Source organism: Vigna unguiculata, chromosome 11, assembly GCF_037176805.1.
Source record: "Vigna unguiculata cultivar grain cowpea cultivar isolate G323 ecotype 2 chromosome 11, ASM3717680v1, whole genome shotgun sequence".
In the NCBI taxonomy this organism is placed as follows: Eukaryota; Viridiplantae; Streptophyta; class Magnoliopsida; order Fabales; family Fabaceae; genus Vigna; species Vigna unguiculata.
This window is the reverse complement of record NC_140802.1, coordinates 2812055-2836961: the sequence shown is the minus strand read 5'-3', so window position 1 is coordinate 2836961 and position 24907 is coordinate 2812055. Positions and strand designations below refer to the sequence as shown.

The window sequence follows — 24907 nt, the reverse complement described above, 5'->3', positions numbered from 1 at the left end:
AGCACAAGTATTAAAACATATTATACTTTTATGTTTTTTTAATTATTGATATGTTTTTATTATGTTTATTTTTGATGGTATTTTTATTGTTATCTTTTTAAATAATTAAGGGGTTATTATTATTTTTTTATAAAAGATAAGTATTTTATCTTTTATAACATAATTAAGGTTTTATTTAATAATTTGAAAATATAAGTATTTGGTTTATATTTTGATAATCTTTATATATATATATATATATATATATATATATATATATATATATATATATATATATATATATATATATATATATATATATATATCATCTTATGCTATTCCCATCTTTTTCAAATATTCTTCAAATCTTTTACGATTTTCACTTATTCAACAAAATATTTTGAAATAAAATTCAAATACTTATCTTTCTATAATTATTTTGAAAGAACAAATCTCAAATCTTCCAATAGCGGGTGACTATATAGACAAAACAAATAACAAATTTTATCAGGATAGGCTTTAACATATTATTTTAATAATATATTAAAAAGTGGACTTTAATCCTAACTCAAGTTATCAATTTATAATCTTGTAATTTTATAATCTCATAATTTTATAGTGTCACGATCTCAAAATTTCATAATTTCATAGCTTTATAATTCTATAATTCTAAAATTCTTTAATTCAATAATTCTATAATTTTATAATTCTTTATAAAATATTATTATGACAATATTTAAGCATAGTACAGTAAACATTTCTTTGAGTCTGCACTCATTTAAGTTCGCATCCTGTCTAAATCCGTATTTGAAAAGATAAAATTCTTGGATCAATAATTTTGTGACTTTATTTTTAGAAAAAAATCATGTAAAGTCATTTAATTTTATATTCTGTTGCATTTTGTTATATATATATATATATATATATATATATATATATATAGATATATGAATAAAATAAAATAACAACTAACATATCTCTTATATTTATCATATATATATATATATATATATATATATATATTTTATGTTTCATATTTTTATAATTTCTACATATTTTCAACACTCATAATATCAAGTTAACATATCAATCGAACGGTAGAACTTTAAAAGTTTTAAAATTTTAAAAAATTATCACAAAAATTTAAAAGGAACTGAATTAGAAGTTTTCAAATTTATTATAAATTTAAAATTTAATTAAACCTTTTTATTATTATTATTAATTATCAATTATGTTGTATTTTTAATTTTTTTTCTTTTACTTCTTTCTAGCCTATTTACTCGAAGACGTGGAGGTGGTATGTTATTCATTTTCTACTCTTTTGACAAGTCTTAGAATATAAAACAAAAGTCGTGTAGCTTGACTATATCATAACCACTCATTCCTTCATGCAGATTGCGTACAAGTTGTGAATGACAGAGCTGTGGGAAGACTCGACACTTATTGGTTGTTGACGACGAACCATAAATGTTCAACATCAAGGTTTACAATACGACACTGAACAAGTAAAAGGATATAATCAATATTAGTGCTTCAGACGATTTCTATTAAGGATTACTCACAAAACATATTATATATGGTTTGTATTTTTCTATCTTACAATATTTAAAACTTAGACAATATATTTGTCGATGACTTTGTTCGTTTATGATAATTATTTTATACTATGCGATGAATTATTGATTTGAATGTGGCGTTTCAAATTGAAAGATATGTAGGAAATATTCAGGAATTTGTAAACAATCATATACATGTGTGCACTTTTATATATCGAAGGACTTGTGAACAAAAATTGTAAATATATTTATTATGATGACTAATGGGTCTTTCTAAAAATTTCTACGGAGGTTATTTAAAGAAGTGCACTTTAAACTTAACTCAACCTCACAAAACTAAGTTATAGGTTTACACTTATTTATATACTATAAATTTCCATTATGTTTAGTCAATGTTATATGTTATAAACTTGCCTTATGTTTAATTGATGTAAGATCTCCCTCATACCGAAGATATACATTCGAGTGTGAGACTAGATATTATATGTGTGGTTCCATTGGACTAGCTAGCACAGATAGGTTCAACGGACAATAAATCTTCTAATAGCAAGTAACATAATAACCAAATAAATAAAAAATTTCGTTAGAATAGATTTTAACCTATTATTATGATACCAGGTTAAAAAATGAATTTTAAGTCTAATTGAACCTTACAATACCAGTTTTAAGATGAAGTTTATACCTAGTTATATATTATAATTTTGTTTTATTTATAGTATATGTGAGAACTCCAAAATGTTATTAAATGCATATGTCACTCAAAAGTAATTACATGCATATATAAATGTTATCTATAGGTAATTATATACATATAAAAATAGCCATTTGAAAACCTATTTTATGTTTTATCTACGGTGTCTGTCAGCCTTCATATTTTAGCATCTATTCATGTTCTTGAGCAGTTATATATATATATATATATATATATATATATATATATATATATATATATATATATATATATATATATATATATATATATATATATCTTAAGACATTAGTTATATCAACCTATAAGAATATGAGGAAGAATTAATTAACGGTAGTCTTCTTTTTTATAAAGGATATAGTTTAACATAATCATATAATCACTTTTCAGAATAGACATTTTACATTCTGGTTACGCTATATCATAAAAAGTATAACTAAAAGAGATATTTATGGTGACGTGTAGCAATATGTTTCACAAAGAGTAGTTACACTTATGCATGGTGTATCACCTACATACAATACAAAGATCGAACTTTCAATGAATCTCTTAATGTGCAGTAAAAAAAACTGAAATATAAACTTCTGCATATTACCTATTTTTTTGAAAATTAAAGGAGTAGAAAATTGCAACACAATTTAATAAATATGATGCAAACAAAATCATGGCCACTCATTGATTAAAGGAAAACAGCTATGAATGATTTTTATTTATGACGGGAAGACTGAAGATACATTGGTTGACCGGTGACCATAAAGTAAACCATCATTCATAAGAAAACAGCTTTTTACCACTCATCATCTCATCATCACTGATATCTCTGAACTCACTCATTCAGATCACTCATTTCCATTCATCCACTCCATTTTCTACTATGGCTGCTGAAATGATTATTGGTGCTCTTGTGTCCTCCTCCGTTCAGATGGCAATTGACAATTTGGCTTCCCGTTTTGTGGACATATTTCGTGGAAATAAAAGCAACAAGAAGCAGATAAGAAACTTGAAGGTGAAGCTCCTGGCCGTTGATGTTGTGGCTGATGATGCAGAACAGAAACAGTTCACAGATGGACGTGTTAGAGAATGGCTTCTCCAAGCCAAAGATGCCGTGTTTGATGCAGAGGATCTCTTGGAGGAAATAGATCATTCACTCTCAAAAGCCCAAGCGGAAGCTGAATCCCAGTGTGCTGCTAGAAAGGTGTGGAATTTCCTCATATCTTGTTTTGTCAGTTCCTTAGAAAATGAAATTGAATCAAGGTTGGAAAAACTCATTGAGAACCTAGAATATCTTGCTACCAAAAGCCATGTTCTGGGTTTGAAAAGGGCTGATGGTCTTGGTGTCCGATCAGGATCGGGTAGTAAATTATCATCAACATATTTGCCAAATGAAAGTGTTATCTATGGCAGAAATGATGACAAAGAATTTATCTTAAACTGGCTCACATCTAAGACTCACAAGAACTTATCTATACTTTCCATTGTGGGAATGGGAGGGATGGGTAAGACCACTCTTGCCCAACATGTATTCAATGACCCAAGGACGGATGAGGCTAAATTTGATATCAAAGCTTGGGTTTGTGTTTCTGATGAATTTGATATTTTCAAGGTATCAAGAGCTATTCTTGAGCATGTTACTAGATCAATTGATAATAATAGTAGAGATATCGAGATGGTTCACCAAAGTTTGAAAGAAACATTGACAGGGAAAAAATTTCTTCTTATTTTGGATGATGTTTGGAACGAAAACCCTTCTCAATGGGAAGAAGTGCAGAAGGCCCTTGTTTTCGGAGTAGAAGGAAGTAGGATTCTTGTGACCACACGTAGTAGGGAAGTTGCTTCTATCATGCGGTCAGAGGAACACTTCCTAAAGCAATTACAGGAAGATGATTGTTGGGAGTTGTTCGCTAAACATGCATTTCCAGATGATTATGATGCTCAATCAAATCCAGAGTGCAACAAAATTGGCGAGAAGATTGTTAAAAAATGTAAAGGACTGCCTCTTGCCTTGAAAACAATAGGAAGTCTATTATACAACAAATTATCTGTTTCAGAATGGGAATTTGTGTTCCAAAGCGAGATATGGGACCTTCCAAAAGAGCGATGTAATATTGTTCCCGCCTTAGCATTGAGCTATATCCACCTTCCTCCCCATTTGAAGGTCTGCTTTGCTTACTGTGCCCTATTTCCGAAGGATTATAAGTTTGAAAAGAAACATTTGATTGAGTTATGGATGATTGAAGATTTCCTACAATATAGTAAGAGTCCAGAAGAAACTGGCCAACAATACTTCAATGAACTACTATCAAGGTCCTTCTTTCAACGATCAGGTTATGCGAAAGAAGTATTTGTCATGCATGACCTTCTAAATGATTTGGCAACATATGTCGCCGGAGACATATATTTCAGGTGCGGAGTTGGTCAAGCAAATGAGATACAAAAAGTATGTCGGCATTTATTATTTGAACTTCCTGACTACGGCAGACGCTTTCATGGGTTTGGAACTTTATGTAAAACGCAAAGGTTGCGAACATTTCTGCCAACACCAGATAGTTTTTGGATTTGCAGTATGTCCATACATGAATTGTTCACCAAGTTCAAGTTCTTGCGTATCTTATCGCTCTCTCGTTGTTCTAACCTTGAAGAGTTACCTGACTCTGTCGGCAATCTTAAGCATCTCCGTTCGTTAGACCTCTCCTGGACTAGAATAAAAAAGCTATCTGAAAGCATATGCTCACTTTCCCACTTGCAAATACTGAAGTTGAACTGTTGTATGAATTTGGAGGAGTTGCCCTCAAATTTGCATTTAATCACCACTTTGTGTCGTCTTGAATTTACATTCACTAAAGTGAGAAAAGTGCCACCAGGTTTGGAAGAACTAAAGAATCTTAAAGTAAGGATGGATATATTTAAAGTTGACCATAGCATGGAGTCGGGTATTCAACGGCTAGGAAAGCTCAACAACCTTCATCAAAGCCTAGCAATTCAGGGGCTACAGAACATTGAGAATCCCCGAGAAGCATTAAAAGCAGATTTGGAGAATAAAACACACCTAACGAGGTTGGCGTTGCTTTGGGAGAGAACTGGGAACTCTATTGATTCAAAAAGGGAAGAGGACGTAATTGAGAATCTGAAACCTCCTAAAAACTTGAAGGAGTTGTCAATCTTCAACTATGGTGGCAAACAACTTCCAAATTGGTTATTAGAGAATTCACTGTGGAATATGGTGTTATTAAAGTTGGATGGATGTGAATCTCTAGAAAATCTATGGATAGAAGACTGTCCAAGACTTGAGTCATTCCCTGACGGAGGTTTTTCATCAAATCTAAAATACATGGCAATCGTTAAGTGCTCCAAACTTGAATCATTGCCTGAAAACATGCATACACTGCTTCCATCTCTTACGAGCTTATGTATAAAAGACTGTCCAAGACTTGAGTTGTTGTCTGGCGGAGGTTTGCCATCAAATCTAAAAAAGATGACACTAATGAATTGCTCTAGACTTGTTGGCTCATTGAAAGGAGCTTTCAGAGACGGTTCGTATTTGAAAACCTTGTTCATTAATGAACTGGATGCAGAACGTTTTCCTGAAGAAGGTTTGCTTCCAGCCTCTCTTACTGATCTAACCATCAGTAATTGTCCAAATCTAGAAGAATTAGACTATAAGGGGCTTTCTCAAATCTCATCTCTCGAATCATTGACTCTTGAGTGCTGCCCCAAACTCCAATGCTTACCAAAGGAGGGTCTTCCCCAATCAATTTCACATCTTTGGATAACAGGCTGTCCTTTGCTCAAACAGCGTTGCCAGAGAGGAGGCGAAGACCGGAAAAAGATTGCTCACATTCAACATTTCGATTTATACTAACTACTTATTTGGTAGGCCAATTTATTTTTCTTTTAAGTGTATATCATCAACTACTTTTCTTTTTCCTTAGTTGTCCTGAAAAAATCTTTTAACAATTCACTCCTTCCATAAAATACGCATTGCATATAAACCTATCGTTATTTGATTTTTCTTCTTCTCAAATCATATAACCTATTCATTTATCATTTATATTTTCTCTCTAGAAGTAACATAACTTATTCATTCTTTTCAAAATTAAGATTAAATGTTAATACATCTCTTTAGTGTATATGAATCATTTTCCTATTTTTAACATCGTACTTATTAATTCTCAATTAAATTAGAAAATATAAAATGTAATAGCCGTAAAACTCAAGTAAATTTCAAGTGTCTAATATACTTTGTGTTTAATATTATACGGTTTCTTTTAACTTATACTTTAAATTTGTTTTTTAGTCCTTTAACTTATTTGTATCGTAATAATGGATGTGTGTTTTCTCTTTCATATCATAACCTATGCTGTAAATATTTGGCTAAATGTCATTTGGGCGTTTGAATCAGAAGCGGAGAGATGGATCGGTCCAACAAACGTTTGCAACTTCTCAAACAACAACTCCTGAATTCTGTGACCAATTCGACACATAGCTGTTTAACTTTTGAATGGTATAAACGATGATTAAGAGAGAATGAAGATACTCAATTAGCATTGTGAGTTACTTTGATAATAGCATGCCTCTTGTCATATTTTTTTCTTTCATTAAGTTCTCATATTCTCTGTTATTTCACAGGTCTGAGATTCATCATTTGACAACACTTATCCGTTCGAGAACTGTGGATGCACCTGTTAGGGAAGGGAAGAAGAGAAGGGGACAGACTTACTTCACATATATGTTTGGTTACTAAAAATACAATTATTCTTCTTCTATTATTATAAAGACTTAATCTTATATAGTCAGAGCATGTTATGGAACTTAACAACCAGTAATAAGGTGCAAAATTTGAATGTAAGGGTGATAAAATCATTGTATCTCCAAAACTAGAAGGAACCTACATTTTACAAGCACTATAATATATTGGATGATAAAATGTATTCACATTCATGGGAAGTATTTGTTTACTTGATTAAGTTGTTTCACGATGATGGCAGTATACATGCACTCTGCCATCTTAAATATGTAAATCATACCAGAATATATAAAATTTCAAAAAAGAAATTACATATAACGTATAATTGTTATAATTCTTACGATTAAACGTTTATCACTAGGTCAAAAATTATAATCATTAGTTAGGGTATAACTCTTTTTAATTAAGAATGTAATCATTCAAACTACACATTTATAATTGGAATACAGCTGTTGAAGTTTGTGATGTGGGGAAGACTAAAATTATTAGTTGACTAACCATGGAAGAAGAAAAATGCTGTCCTTGATGCAGAGGATCTCTTAGAAGTTATACAAGTGCTCTCCAAAAGAGAAGTGATGCCGAAAATCAACTACTTTTCTCTTTTCGTTGGTGCTCCTAAAAAGACATGCAACAATTCACCCCTTTCATTATTTTTTTTAACATCATAATTATTAACCTTTACTCTCTTTTATAGACAATTTGGTCTAGGATAAATTCTGGTATAACACATATATATACAATAGACTTAAAATTTCAAGTACTAAATTAAATTAGGAAATATAAAATGAAATAGTTGTAAGCTTAAGTTTCTAATATACTTAATGTATCTGATTCCTCTGTCATCTAGATTAAGAAATGGATGTTTCAACCAAACTTAGACATTAATAGTAAATTTGATACAGAAAACCCAACAAATTTCGATAAATATGGTTAATTTATTAAGTAACTAAGTTAAAAAAAAATTACATGTTTAGAGTAAATATCAATCCTACAACAGGGACTAAAATTTATTTAAATGGAACTTTAATAATCAGTTTTGTTTTTATCGTAGAATGTCGATATGAAATAATTACTTATTTGGAATAATCAGTTTTCACAAAATATGACATTCCTACTAATGAAAATTTGTCCGTTCTTAGGTTCCAAAAGCATATATCCTTTAGTACTAGTTTTATAATAAAGGAAAACACATTTTCTAGATCTTGGTTCAAGTCTAATCCTATTATTTTCTAAACTTGAAGGAAAACACAAAGAACCGAAAATCTTGAAATTTAGATAGGTATAGGAGGCTTCCTATGTAATAATTCATAAGGAGATTTTCCATTAAGAGTGTGAGAGTGGAACCTATTTATTAGATGAATAGCATGAGAAGCAGTATAAGATCAATAAATCTTTGGTAAACCAGATTGAAAATGAAGATTACAGGTAACATTATGGATATGTACTTATGTTTCCTTTTAACAACAACATTGTTTTGTGGAGTCTCAACACAAGTTTTTTTATGTAAGATGCCAAATTTATCATAGCAAAATAATTCTCTACCAGTTTTAGATGTAAAGGTTTTAATGTTCTTATTGAATTGATTCTTTACATGCATAACAAAAGTGAATAACAAAAGATCAGTTTATTTATATCTTATGTTCCAAAGTACCATCTTCAAACATATTAAGAGCTACTTTATTTATATCATGATCAAAGCACAGAACTGATACAAATTTATCTTTACTTATATAGCCCCGAAAAAAATTATCTCACTCATTTCAAAGATATAGCTTTTCGTAACTATAATAAATAACATTAATATGTTAAAATTCAAAAATCGAATAAAAAACAATCATTCACTAAATAATCGATTATCAATACTCGTAACTGATTAAAGCCAAGACGCATACAAATGTTCATTCACACAATAATCAATTAAATTTGCGTTAAACCAAATTACAATATCTGAATATTTTAGTTATATCCTAATCATGGAAAACTTTCAAAGAATCTAAAAAGACTTTGCTTCGTTTTTCTTTTGATTATAAGTTCAATAAAACTGTACACTTCACTACACAAAACTATCTTCTTTTTTTTTTAAGCTGTGTATATATATATATATATATATATATATATATATATATATATATATATATATATATATATATATATATATATATATATATCCGAAAACCAGAAAAGCAAAGACTTACACGTATTTTCTCTGTTCTGCAAGATATTTTCATTTATCAATTATTTTAAATTAATAATTGTTGATTTTCCTGTTCAAATTTATTATTTCTACTTAAAGTGAAATTCAGATTCAGATTTAAATTCATAACAAATAAGATATCTTTAATACTCCGTAACTTTCTTTGTCTTTACCTCGAGTTCATCAGGCTTTTGACTTTAACTTTAGGAAAGTCATCAATATTCGTTGTGTTGGCCATTTGATTACTCATGTGACTTTAACTTTAGGAAAGTCATGTAGTGGAAATACAGGTGTTAATGTTTTTGCAAAAAATGAATGACCTTCTGCATTGCTTTAGTCTTTACATTATGCTTTACTTTCAAATTACTCATTTCCATTCATATTTCATTCAAAGCTTTCCATCTATATCATCTCAGCACACACTCATTACGATTCATTCACTCCATTTTCTACCATGGCAACTGAATTCATTGCCGGTGCTGTTGTTTCCACCTTCATTGAGAGCACTATTGACAATTTGGCTTCTCTTTTTGGAGACATATTTCGTGGAAATAAAAGCAAAAAGAAGCAGCTAAGCAATTTGAAGGTGAAGCTCCTAGCCATTGATGTTGTGGTTGATGATGCAGAACAGAAGCAGTTCACAAATCCACGTGTCAGAGATTGGCTTCTTGCAGCCAAAGGTGTCATGCTTGATACAGAGGATCTCCTTGAGGAAATAGATGATGCACTCTCCAAAAGCCAAGTGGAAGCTGAATCTCATAGTGCTGCTAAAAAGGTGTGGAATTTCCTCAAATCCTCTTTTGTCAGTTTCTTTGAAAATGAAATTGAATCCAGAATGGAAAAACTTATTGAAAACCTAGAAGATCTAGCAACACAAAGCCATGTTCTAGGTTTGAAAAAGGCTGATGATATTGGGGTGGAATTAGGATCAGGCAGTAAATTTACGATCAACATATTTGCCAAAGGATAGTGTTATCTATGGCAGAGATGATGACAAGGAATTTGTCTTTAACTGGCTCACATCTAACACTGCCAAAAACCTTTCTGTGCTTTCTATTGTGGGAATGCCAGGGCTGGGTAAGACCGCTCTTGCCCAACATGTATTCAATGATCCAAGGATGTCTGAGGCTAAATTTGATATCAAAATCTGGGTTTGTGTTTCCGATGAATTTGATGTTTTCAATATTTCAAGAGCAATTCTTGAGGGTGTTACTAGATCAACTGATGATAGTAGAGATACAGAGATGGTTCACAGAAGATTGAAAGAAAAATTGATGGGAAAAAAATTTCTTCTTGTTTTGGATGATGTTTGGAACAAAAACCACTCTAAATGGGAAGAAGTTCAGAAGGTCCTTGTTTTCGGAGCCCAAGGGAGTAGGATTCTTGTCACTACACGTAATAAGGACGTTGCTTCTACCATGCGGTCAGAAGAATACTTTCCAAAACTATTACAGGAAGATGATTGCTGGAAGTTGTTTGCTAAATATGCATTTCGTGGTGATGATACTCAACCAAATCCAGAGTGCAGGGATATTGCTATGGAGATTGTTAAAAAATGCGATGGACTACCTCTGGCCTTGAAAACAATGGAAAGTCTATTATACAACAAATCATCTGTTTCAGAATGGGAACTGTGTTCAGAAGCGAAATATGGGAATTGCCAAAAGATTGTTGTGATATTGTTCCCGCTTTAGCATTGAGCTATATCAATCTTCCTTCCCATCTGAAGGCATGCTTTGCTTACTTTGCCTTGTTCCCCAAGGATTATGAGTTTAAGAAGGAACACTTGATGCACTTGTGGATGAATAAAAATCTTTGTTGTCGTCAACATAGTAAGACTCCAGAAGAAGTTTGCCAACAATACTTCAATGATCTACTATCAAGATCCTTCATACAACAATTAGGTCAAGAGGAAGAAGTATTTGTCATGCATGACCTTCTAAATGATTTGGCAAAATATGTTGCTGGAGACATATACTTCAGGTGTGAAATTGGTCAAATAGAGAGTGTACAAAAAGAAACTCGTCATTTTTCGGTTGAACTTGAATATGATGATCAATATTTTGATGGGTTTGGAACTTTATGTAATACAGAAAGATTACGTACATTTATGCCAATAAGTAGAAGAAGGTATTCTTATCCCTGGCATTGTGGTATCAATACGTTGATACATGAATTGTTCTCCAAGTTTAAGTTCATACGGATTTTATCTCTGTCTGGTTGTTCTGACATTAAAGAGATACCTGATTCTATTGACAATCTTAAGCATCTTCATTCCTTAGACCTCTCCCGTACTGCAATAGAAAAACTAACTGGAAAGATATGTTTACTCTCCCACTTGCAAATACTGAAGTTGAACAATTGTAAAAATTTGAAGGAGTTGCCCTCAAATTTGCATTTACTCACCAATTTGTGTCGACTTGAATTTATAAGCACTACATTGACAAATGTGCCACTAAATTTAGGAAAACTGAAGAATCTTAAAGTAATGATGGATTCCTTTAATGTTGGCCATGGCAGGGAGTTGGGTATTCAACGGCTAGGAGACCTCAACAACATTCATGAAGACCTATCAATTGGGGGGCTACAAAATATTGAGAATTCCCTGGATGCATTAGAAGCAGATTTGAAGAATAAAACACACATTGTGAAGCTGAAGTTGCAATGGGATTTGAGGAGGAATGGGAACTCTGTTGATTCAAAAAAGGAAGAGGATGTAATTGAGAATTTCCAACCTTCCAAAAACTTGAAGGAGTTGTCAATCTTTGGCTACGGTGGCACACAATTTCCAAATTGGTTGCAAAATAGTTCATTGTTGAATATGGTGTTCTTAATGTTAAGTGGATGTAAATCTTGCCAACATTTACCTCCGCTTGGTCTTTTGCCGTTTCTCAAGCACTTGCATATTTCACAGTTCGATGAGATAGTAACTATTGATGCTGATTTTTATGGCAACAGCTCTTCTTCATTTGAATCTCTTGAAACACTGTCGTTCTCCTACATGGCACAATGGGAAAAATGGGCATGTAAAGTTGTGATAGGTGCTTTTCCTCGTCTAGAACATCTTTCTATAAGTTTTTGTCCTAAGTTGAAAAGACATTTACCAGAGCAACTCATTCCTTTAAAAACACTAAAAATTATACAGTGCCAACAACTTGAGGCTTCCGCTCCTAAGGCTCTAGATTTAAATCTAAAAAACGCTGGAAAGGTCTTGTTTGATTGGGCTACAGTGAAAAAGCTCGCATTGGGTGGAGACAACATGGAAGCATCATTTTTGGATATGGTTGGGCATATCATACCTGACAATTCTATTGAGCAATTGAGCATTGATTCAAACACTTTTAGTGATTGTCCAAAGAGTGATGATTCTGTCTCCCTGTGGACCTTTCCACTACATTTCTTCCCGGCACTCAAGAAGCTTACTCTCGATGGGTTTAGTAATTTACATATGATTTCACATAATCACCCTCACAATCATCTCCAGTGTTTGAAAATCGTTAGGTGCCATAAATTTGAATCATTGCCTGGAAACATGCATATGTTGTTTCCATCTCTGGAGAAACTAATCATATGTCAATGTCCAAGACTTGAGTCGTTCCCTGAAGGAAGTTTGCCATCAAATCTGAAGCATTTGTCAATCATAGGGTGCCCTGCATTTGAATCATTACCTGGAAACATGCATATTTTGCTTCCATCTCTCAATTGGCTACTGATAGAAGAATGTCCAAGATTTAAGTCATTCCCTGAGGGATTTTTGCCATCAAACCTTGAGCATCTTGAAATCAAAGAGTGCCCTGAATTTGAATCATTTCCTGGAAACATGCATATGTTGTCTCTCAAGTCGCTACGCTTACAAAATTGTCCAAGACTTGTGTCATTCCCTGATGAAGGTTTGCCATCAAGTCTGGAGTATCTGACAATCAGTAATTGCTCTAAATTTGAATCATTGCCAGTAAAAAAATACACGTCTCTCAAGTCGATACACATAGAAGATTGTCCAAGATTTGTGGTGACACTTTAAAGAATACTTTGACTCGTTGGCTCAATGAAAGAAGCTTTCTAAGATTGTCCTTCTTTGGAATGATTGAAGTATTGGAAAATTTGAGGCACAATGAAGGTCTGCTTCCACTCTCTTTTACTTCTCTAACCTTCTCTTATTCTCCAAATTTGAAAGGACTGGACTACAAGGTCTCTATCAACTTTCATCTCTTAAAGACTTTGGAGCTGCCCCAACCTCTAACGGTTACCAGAGGAGGGTTTTCCCTAATCAATTTCATATCTTAAAATAGATGATTGTTCTTTGCTGAAACAACATTGCCAGACAGAGGAGACAAAGAATGGGAAAGATTGCTTATGTTAAAAACATGTATATATTTTAGTGATGTTGTTTGTTTTGAATATTGATGCATTTGGTCTGCTACAATTTATTTTTCTTTTGAATGTGTACCAACTACTTTTCTCTTTCGTTTGTACTCCTGCAAAAAAGGCTTCAAACAATTTAACCCTTCCATGATTTGTTTTCATGTTTGTTTTAATGTTCTTTTCACGGTTGTTTGTGTTTGTTTATTCATTACTTAGACACCAAATTTGACTAGATTCATTAAACTGGCTTTAATATATATCTGAAAGCCAGAAAATCGAAGAAATATGAATGCACGATTTTTTTTTCTATATTCTGCAAACATTATCAGAACCCAACCACTTCATTATTGTCTATTTTTCTAATTTTTTATTTTTATTACATGATTGTGTCACTTGGAACATTGTCATATATGAGAGATTTTAAGTGTCCTCTGGTTTATTTACTGCTATGGTAGCCACACTTCTGCATTCTATGATGAACTCTTTTTGATGGTTTCTGTTGATATACATAGTTGGACAGTGGCGGATCTTGACTAAAAATATTGGAGGTGCCAAAGTAATATAATTTTGAGATCATTATATTTCTCATTAGTATACTGCTCTAAAAAATTGCTTTTGTACTAAACAATTTGACTATAATGTTTCAAAATATGTGAAAAAGTATAATATATTTTGTTTACATCAATATTTTCCTTTTTTTTATCACTTTTTAATAATGAATTTATTCTTTTATTCTTTATCAATATATATTTTTTGTACATAATATTAAAAAATAATTTACCATAATTTAATAAAAAATTGAGGCACATAATTATTAAAAGAAAAATATATTATAGTTAAGTCACAATTAAAAATCAATTATGAAAAAATACATGATACATTTTTTTTATATTCATAAAAAATGAATAAGCAAAAAGCTGATGAGATAAAAAAAATAATGTTTTCATTATCAAGTGAGACAAGAAAGGAAGAAGATAAATGAGAAATGAAAGCAAAAATAATTTTGTGTCTAACTTTTTTTTCTTAAAATACAAAAAGAAAATATATGAGATGAGAGATTATTACAATTTGTGAAAAAATTAAAAAGAAAATAAGAAGAAAAATAAAAATTATATTAATAAATATTTGGTTTAAGTACTCTTTTGATTTATGTTTTCCTTTAACAATGTTAAGTTGGTCCTCCAATTCTTTTAGTCTCAATTTGGTCCCAAATTTTTGAAAAATTAATGCAATTTGGTCTTTTTCTTAAATTTCTTGAAACGGGTAGATGATTCTTTCATTAAAATTGGAACTCTTAATATGAATGATTTGCTTTGTTGATATGATTAATATAATCTCAATGTCAATTTTTTGACAAAAACAGGAACCAAACGAGAAATTAAGTATAAATATTTTTATTCTTTATTATCTATTAACATTAAATATTATGCTTTATAAAAGAAATAAAAAATACACCATTTAATTTTTATTAATTCCTAAAATATATTACCTAAAATTTAAAAAATTCAATAAAATTTTAATATTATATATATATATATATAATTAAAAAAATTCAAAATTTAGGGGGGGCCATGGCCCCTCCTGACCAATAAACATCCGCCCCTGGTTGGACTTAAAGATCTTTGTTTAAATGCAGTTTTTCCCTTTTGTTATGTAATAACATAGTTATATTGTACATAGTTACAAGACATATAGTTCAACATGTTGAATTGATTTGCAATTTCTTATTTACCATCTATATTGTTTTGGAGCATGATCTCTATTATTTCCTGCAATACCAACAAACTTTTTTTAAGTGATTTAACTTGCTGTAGATGTCACTTATTCAAAATTCCCTCTTTTGGGCATAAAGTCCAAAAATTGGAACATTTTATGTCAAAAAAGTGAACTTTTTCGATATTAGAGTTTCCAAAATGTCTATTTTTGGATAAAAGGGTGACCTTTTGAGGTTCCAATACCACAAGAAAAACTTTACGGATAATCAATATTTTTTCTTGTTTGGTAGTAGAGACTTCAAAATTTTTTAAAGTGTTTGTTTTGTTTGAAAACTACCGTAGACATGAGCGAAAGACAAAAAGAATATTTTTTTTATAGAAAATTTATTATATAAATTTATATTATTTTAATAAGTTATGCCAACTAATGTTCTTAGAATAATGGTTAAAAATAATTAATACTTATTGAATTTTATAAAATTTTATGTAGCTAATTATGATATCAAATGAATTCTGACTTAATATTTATTAATATAATTTTATTTTATTTATAGGACAAAAATGTCAATAAGTATTATACTACCGTGTTTAATATTTTATTTGATATACAATAATAAAAAACTAAAAATAATAAAGTAATTATATTTAATTATTGTTAAAATTAAAATATAATTAAACGTACACAAATTTAAATTAACAAAAAAACTATTAAACTAACCAAAAATAGTGTTGAACATCTAAAAAATTTACAAAAAATAAAATAAAATATAAATTAAATAATAAAATAACTACGTTTTATTGTTCCTAAAAATTTCAAAGAGATTTAAAAAAAAAAAATTAAAGACCGTTTACCTTTTGAACGTTAAAAGTCTTTACATCTCATACTTTCATGAATAGCTCTTAAAAAGAATATTTTTCAATTAAATTATGTCTTTAGTATCTATTTTTATAAGAAAATATGGATTTAATCATTTTATTCTTATATGTATCAATGAGGTCTCTATATGAGTGAGCAATGACTAGGCAAAATGAAATTAGTGATGTGGACTATTATTTTTTAATAATTAATATTTTAAGAAAGTGTTAGAATAGGGTTTTTTAATGGACAGAGATTGACATTCATTGTGCTACAATATTAGGATTTTCGGGTTTTCTTATTCAAGGAAAATGGGCCAACTTTGATAACAAATAACTATTTCTACGAGCAATAGAATATCAGCATATCACAACAAATAACTTCACACAACATACATAAAACTCAGGTTTTGTTTAATAAATAGGGCCAACTTTGACAACCAATATAGCACTCCACTATTTCTATTTGTATTTGTAATTAATTAATGATTATATTTGTTCATCAAACTTGATAAGACTAAATATTTTTAAATAAAAAATCTTAAAATTAATCGAGACATTTTTAAATAAAATATTATCAAATATGAAACATAATCCAAAATATATGTTCTTTAAAATTATTTAAAGTCATATCAAAATGGAATTCCTATAAGCTCATTCCCACTACATAATTTAAAATAAAACAATGCTTTAATTCTCCGATCACATAATAATATCTTCTCCAAATTACAAATTTTATTCCTCAAGCACTATTAAAATATACTATTAAATTCTTTTTTATATCTATTTCGCACTCTATTGTTTTATTTTTAAGTCATAATAATTTTACTTAAAATATTCCATGATATATCATATCTAATAAAATTAAATCCCAATAGACTTAAGCATATATATCATTTATGGTATTCACTAAATGTTTACACCATAAAATCACAATAACTAAGAATAAATATAGAATGTAAACAACTATAAGAATAACTTTAAAAGTATCACTATTAACTAACTATACATTAATCTAAATAACCAAATATTTATATTTATCAAAATTATATTCTTTCTTATCCAATCTCAATTTCTAAATCACTGTTTTTTATCTCCCATAAGTCCGATGTAGCTTTACTATTTTCAACCACCTTTCTCAACGAGCAATAAACTACAATTTCATTATTACTTTTCTCTAAATGTTGATTATTCTTTTTTTCATAGTCACTTATAAAATAGTTCTATTAATTTATATTATTTTTAGTTAATATTAATATGGTAAACCTATCTGCTTGCCAACTTTATTCTTTATATGAAAATACCTATTATTTTTAAATAAATAATTATTGTTAAGTATATATTTACTTTTCATTTTTTTCAACTAAATATAATTGACCCATATGTTACACATCAAAATAAAAATTATATACATACAAACTTAATTTAATAATTGACCCATTACCGTCCCTGTACTACTCAAGAGAAGGAACTGTGTAAAGAGTTTTGTAGGGGTATAAGTTCAAGAGTGAGGTTATCAATAAAAAGATTATGTAGAACTTGCTGATAAGTCAAAATCTGGTGACGTACATAGAGAGAGACCATCTTGCATATCTCAAAGGGATGGAAGAACAATATCATCATTCACTTCATCATAAAACAATCATTCATAAAATATTATACCAGAATATATCGAATTCCAACAAAGAAAATACAGTGTAAGATTATTCTACAAAGATTAAATGTTGGATTATTACTATACATACTATTTTATACCATGAAAAAAATTTCGACAGTAAAAACACCGCACAGCCAAAAAAATAATCACATGAAAAGTGTTGGTCAAATACCTTATTGCCCTTTCAATACTACACTAACCCTGCACTGCACTGAGTCATTGGCACAAGCTAGCAGCAGCACTTGAATCCATACCATGGCATTAGAATTTGTTGGTAGTGCTCTTCTTTCTGCTTTTCTTCAGGTTGCATTCGAGAAGCTAGCTTCTCCTCAAATTCTCGATTTCTTTCGTGCAAGAAAGCTTGATGAGAAGCTGCTGAACAAGTTGGAAACCAAGCTGCACTCTATCCATTCTCTTGCTGATGATGCAGAGCGAAAGCAGTTCACAGATCCACATGTCAGAAACTGGCTGCTTAAGGTCAAAGATGCTGTCCTTGATGCAGAGGATCTCTTGGATGATTTACAAAATCTCTCCAAAAGCCAAGTGGATGTTGAATCTGAATCTCAAACCTTTTCAGGCTGTTCTTGCAAGGTATTCAATTTCTTCAAATCTTCTCCTATTAGATCCTTTAACAAGGAAATTGAGTCTAGGATGGAACAAAACCTTGACAGCTTAGAATTTCTCTCAAGCCAAAAGGGTGCTCTAGGATTGAAAACAGCTAGCGGTGTTGGATATGGGATGAGCAATGAACTGCCACAGAAATCACAAACAACATCATTGGTTGTTGGAACTGATATCTATGGTCGAGATGATGATAAAGAACTGATCTTTGACTGGCTGACATCTGACATCAACAATCGTTACCAGCCATCAATACTTTCTATTGTGGGAATGGGCGGAGTGGGTAAGACCACTCTTGCATTCAATGACTGTTGACTCTCTTGGCAAGCGTACCAAAAGTCAACTGTAGTATAATGATTTGAAGTAAGAGTGTCGAACCCACGAGGAACGGATTCAGTTAAAATAACTAATTATCTCAATCAGCATATATACACAAAGATTTTAATTTGATGTGACATTACTATTGCATGATATTAATCAAGTAAAAGCGGAAAAGTTTAGAAAAATACAGTAAAAGAAACTGGGATTGAATTTCATCTATCTCCCTTGTCTGTAATCTGGATGAATATAATATATATAACATCTGGAAATACTAATATTGATGCACACTCAAAAATCATTTATACCGATCCCTCGCGTATAAAATTCATAAGATTAGTTTCCTGAATATTGATTCCTCACATATTCAACAAACTATCCAGCATTACGATCGAGTGTTAAAAGCAATTGATATATTGAGATCTATTCCTAGCATCACAGTATATCAAGTATCATTGTTCAAATCAGATTTTCAGAAATACTTTCCAGTCAGATCTAAAAATCAAAATCAAAACATCTATTAATCAGATAGAAGTAAGCATTAAGAGTAGAACAATAATACCAATACTGAGTAAAACAGAAATGCTATATATAAATATCACCAGATTACATCCAAGTTCGAGTAGATTACATTCAATCCCACGAAGAAGATTAGCCACTCATGGTAGCTATCAAAATCCTATGAGCTAAGAAGAAGAAGAAGAAAATGAGAACTGTGGTGCTCTTCTGGTATCAGCTCTGCAGCACGGACCTTTTCTCTCCCAAAATTCCAAGCTGTCTTCAGTTCTGAACCTCCAAAACATATATACCCACGAAGTCTCGCTCAAGCTACCTCAGTCTCGCTTGAGCGAGACAGCATTCTTCATCCCAAAGAAAGCCTCTCGCTTGGGCGAGATGTGCTGAAGCCAACATCTCGCTTAAGCGAGCAGAGTAGTTCAAGCTGAAGAAAGGATCTCGCTTAGGCGAGAATGGCGGCCTCTGAACTCGCTTGAGCGAGAATGGCGGCAAAGGTGAGTCTCCACTGCACGAACTCTCGCTTAAGCGAGAGTTTGCGTCGCTTAAGCGAGAATGGCGGTTGTGGCTTTGGCTTAAGCGAGAGTTCTTAAATTTTGAGCGACCTTGACAGCATATTTTTCCAATTTTCTTCCTTTCTTGCTTTCTCCTTTGCTCCTCCTAAATTCTTTCCTTTCTCTACTCTATTGTACCTGAAATTCACCAAAACAGGGATCAAGTGACTTCTTTTCAACAAAGAACTTGGAAGCTCATTCTATTCTAGGTTTAAGGAGAATTAATCATGATATAAATACAAATTGAGAACATAAGTGCCCTCATTTCATATGAAAATTACTCATTTTTGGCACTTATCAATGACCCAAGGGTGGATGAGGCTAAATTTGTTGTCAAAGCTTGGGTTTGTGTTTCAGATGAATTTGATGTTTTCAAGGTATCAAGATCAATTCTTGAGGCTATTACTAAATTCACTGATGATAGTAGAGACACAGAGATGGTTCATAGAAGATTGAAAGAAAATTTGACAGGGAAGAAATTTCTTCTAGTTTTGGACGATGTTTGGAACAAAAACCAGCTTAAATGGGAAGAAGTGCAGAAGGCCCTTGTGTTCGGAGTCCAAGGGAGTAGGATTCTTGTCACCACTCGTAGTAAGGAAGTTGCTTCTACCATGCGGTCAGGAATTCACTCTCTAAAGCATTTACATGAAGATCATTGTTGGAAGTTGTTTGCTAAACATGCATTCCAAGATGATGATACACAACTAAATCCAGAATGCAGGGAGATTGGCATGAAGATAGTAGAAAAATGTAAGGGACTACCTCTTGCCTTGAAAACAATGGGAAGCCTGTTATACAACAAATCATCACTTTCAGAATGGAACACTGTGTTCCGAAGCGAAATATGGAAACTTTCGAAAGAGCGTTGTGATATTATCCCTGCATTAGCATTGAGCTATATCCACCTTCCTTCCCATCTTAAGATATGCTTTGCATACTGTGCCCTATTTCCCAAGGATTATAAGTTTGAAAAGGAGTGTTTGATTCAGCTGTGGATGACTGAAAATTTGCTACATTGTCAACACAGCAGAACTCCGGAAGAAGTTGGCCAACAATACTTTAATGATTTACTATCAAGGTCCTTCTTCCAACAATTAGCTAGAAACGAAGAAGTATTTGTTATGCACGACCTTCTAAACGATTTGGCAAAATATGTTGGTGGAGGCATATATTTCATGTGGGAATTTGATAAAACAGAGAAGATACAAAAAGTAACACGTCATTTTTCAGTTGAACTTGGATACAAACAACATTTTGATGGGTTTGGAAAGTTATGTAATACAGAAAAGTTACGTACATTTATTATGCCAAAAGGTAGAGGTAAGTTTCGTATCAATATGTCAATACATGAATTGTTCTCCAAGTTTAAATTTTTACGGATCTTTTCTCTGTTTAATTGTTCTGCCCTTCAAGAGCTACCCGACTCTATCGGCAATCTTGAGCATCTCCGATCATTAGACCTCTCCTATACACCAATAAAAAAATTAACTGAAAAGATATGTTCACTCTCCCACTTGCAAATACTGAAGTTGAACTATTGTAGAGATTTGGAGGAGTTACCCTCAGATTTGCATTTACTCACAAATTTGTGTCGACTTGAATTTATGAAGACTAAAGTGCGAAAAGTGCCACTGCATCTGAGAAAACTGAAGAGTCTTAAAGTAATGATGAGTCCCTTTATTGTTGGCCATAGCAAGGAGTTCGGTATTCACCGACTAGGAGAGCCCAATCTTGATGGAAGTCTATCAATTGAGGAGCTGCAGAATATTGAGAACTCTCTGGATGCATTAGAGGCAGATTTGAAGAATAAAACAAACCTTGTGAAGCTAAAGTTGCGATGGGACTCGAGGAGGAATGGGAACTCTATTGATTCAAAAAAGGAAGAGAATGTAATTGAGAATCTGCAACCTTCCAAAAACTTAAAGAAGTTGTCGATCTTTAGCTATGGTGGCAAACAACTTCCAAATTGGTTACTAGAAAATTCGTTGAGGAATATGATGTCCTTAGTGTTGGAGGAATGTGAATCTTGCCAACGTTTACCTCCCCTTGGACTTTTGCCATTTCTCAAGGACTTGAGGATTGCAAGAATTGATGGGATAGTGAGTATTGATGCTGATTTTCATGGTAACAACTCCTCTTCATTTAAATCCCTTGAAACATTGGAGTTCTCCTCTATGAAACAATGGGAAAAATGGGAATGCCAAGTTGTGAAAGGTGTTTTTCCAAATCTTCAAAGACTTTATATAAATGATTGTCCCAAGCTGAAAGGAGAGCTCCCAGAGCAACTTTTTCCTTTGGAAATACTAGACATTAGAGACTGCCAACAACTTGATGCTTCCGCTCCCAGAGCTGTAGTATTACGAATAAAAGACTATGGAAAGCTGAAAATTAACGGGGCTACTTTGACAGAGCTCAGCATCGGCGGACACAACAAGGAAGTATGGTTCATGGAAATGGTTGGGCACATTGTTTCTTGCTCATTTGATTTGTGTAAGGCTTGCCAAATCAGTGATGACTCTGTCTCTCTATGGACCTTTCCATTACATTTCTTCCCGACACTCACGATGCTTAGTCTCAAAGGATTTAGTAATTTACACATGATTTCACATGATCAAGCTCATAATCATCTCCAATATCTGACAATAAGGGACTGCCCTAAATTTGAATCATTGCCTGCAAACATGCATATGCTGCTTCCATCTCTCACTATGCTTAGCATAAAAGATTGTCCAAGACTTGAGTCCTTCCCTGATGGAGGTTTTGCCACCAAATCTATGTGAAATGAGACTCATGAATTGCTCCAGACTTATTGGCTTATTGAAAGGCGCTTTGGGAGACAATCCTTCTTTGAAAAACTTGTGGATTGAAAATGTGGATGCAGAATGTTTTCCTGATGAAGGTTTGCTTCCTTTTTCTCTAACTTCTCTAATCATTACTTATAGTCCAAATCTAATACAATTGGACCACAAGGGCCTCTATCAACTCTCATCTCTCGAAACACTGACCCTTTACTCCTGCCCCAACCTCCGACGCTTACCAAAGGAGGGCCTTCCCAAATCAGTTTCATGTCTTGAAATCGATGATTGTCCTTTGCTTGAACAACGTTGCAAGGAAGGAGGCGAAGACTGGGAGAAGATTGCTCACATTCAAAAACTGTACATATTGCAGTGATGATGTTTCTTAAGACTTATGATGAAACTTCTACATATACATGCTTGCATTAGGACATTACTAAATAATTTGTATGTGTATATATGTTCTTATATATGACCTTGAGTTCTTTACTATCGGATCAAATTCTACATTGAATTTTGTTTCCTAAATTCTTACGATAAACTGTCATTGATAACTTATTTTTGATATATTGTTTGATAATTTAAAAAGTTTACCACTAAATAGATAATTGTTCATCTTCTTCTATTGTGAAGATTTAATATTATGCATGTGATTTTAGCTCCTATATGTACTGATACTTGAGAGCTTGTTGGAAATTTATTTGTTACATTCCTATGATTAGTTCAGGTTAAAGAGGAATCTATGAAAACATCAATGATATATATATATATATATATATATATATATATATATATATATATATATATATATATATATATATATTAAAACATTAAGAAATGTTAAAACAACAACTGTATAATTAAAACAACTATTAAGAAAATATAAATGATATGTCCGAAAAATCTTTCTAAGGTAGCACTTGTGTTATAGAACTTAACAAGCAGTAATAAGGTGCAAAATTTGAATCTAAGACTGATAAAATCATTGTATCTCCAAAACTAGAAGGAACCTACATTTTACAAGCAATAGAAGGAGATCATAAAGAAAAGGTTGACAATAACATTTCCATTTGTCTTGATATTTCTTGCCTCTTAGCTTCTTCAAAGTATTGCATAATAGTAAAAGCTGTTACGCATAATTCAAAGTTTTAAATTTAATACAAGATTGTATACAAACAACGCTGGGCATATTGTTTTTAAGTAATTGTAATACTCACAATCTATTAAATATATAATTCATTTTTTTTTTTTTGGTTTTCATGAGTGATTGATACCTTGATATTAAAAGCTTAAACCAGTGCATTTGATAATTGAGAAAAAGCAGCCAAGATAAATCCGTTTTGTACGAATCTTTCTGTGAGTTGTGACTTATAAGTTATAAGTGATTCTTCATTGTTTTCTCACCTTTATATTTGAGAGTGTGGTGGTTGAGTGGAATTCATGAAAGTCAAGAACATGTGTAGAAGAATCTTTCGAGGTAACAGCAGTGTAAAGAAAGTTGAAGAAGGATTAAGGTGCAATATGGCTGACTCAAGCAATTTTGTTGTAGGATCTTTACCTGTTTTCGATGAGAAATTATTTGATAATTGGAGAGGTAAAATGTTGGTGGTGTTTTGCTTCCAAGATTGTCTTAGAGTTGGTGTGGCAACTAGTTTTGCAGAACTTAGTAGGAATGCAACTGAGGAACTATTTTTCAAACAGCAACAAAAACTTGATAGTAAGGCATGGTTTCTCATTTACTAATGTGTCAATTCAAAGATGTTCAAAAAGATTTCCAAGGTGTCTACCTCAGAGAAAGCATGGGAGATTTTGATGAAACATCAATATCATAAATCTAGTGAAACTCGTGATTCTTTTAAAGGAAAGAAAAATTATCAACCATAAGAGCAAGAGAACAACTCCAACAATAGTAAGGAGAGAAATTTGACAAGAGAAAAGTGAGATGTCATAACTGTCAAAAACTTGGTCAGTAGCAATAGAGTGTTGAGAAGGAGAAGGTGACAAGAACAAGCCCATGAATCGTCCAAATTTGGCCCAAGATGAAGAATCAGATTCTAAAGTTGTGATGCTCATGGCAACCACAAGCATTAAATCCTCAAATAAAACTTCCGTTTACTTAGATCTTGGCTGTTCTATTCATATCACAGCAAAGGGGGAATGGTTCATTAGTTTGGATAATTTATCATAGAGAAGAGTTTGTCGTGTAGATGATAGCAGTCTCACTGCAGAAGGCTTTGGCAGAGTTTTTCTTAGAGATAAAGATGGCAAAGAAACAATGGCAGAGCTTGTATATGTGTCTGGCATGAAGACAAACCTGTTGAGTTTATGCCACCTG

General features: G+C 31.9%; 1 protein-coding gene and 2 pseudogenes across 1 annotated transcript in view; all 3 read left to right on the top strand.

Annotated features, from left to right (window-relative positions):
* Positions 1-7204, top strand: part of LOC114169604 (putative disease resistance RPP13-like protein 1) — a 75541-nt gene extending 68337 nt beyond the window's left edge. The window contains exons 2-4 of the mRNA XM_085669458.1: positions 5550-6114; positions 6644-6790; positions 6871-7204. Coding sequence (XP_085525584.1) covers positions 5550-6103 — 554 coding nt within the window. The 3' untranslated portion in view covers positions 6104-6114; positions 6644-6790; positions 6871-7204. The remainder of the gene's footprint in view (positions 1-5549; positions 6115-6643; positions 6791-6870) is intronic.
* A 2288-nt stretch (positions 7205-9492) lies between these two features.
* Positions 9493-13349, top strand: LOC146880840 (putative disease resistance RPP13-like protein 1; annotated as a pseudogene).
* A 4677-nt stretch (positions 13350-18026) lies between these two features.
* On the top strand, positions 18027-23100 carry LOC114168558 (putative disease resistance RPP13-like protein 1; annotated as a pseudogene).
* The last annotated feature ends 1807 nt before the right edge of the window (positions 23101-24907 follow it).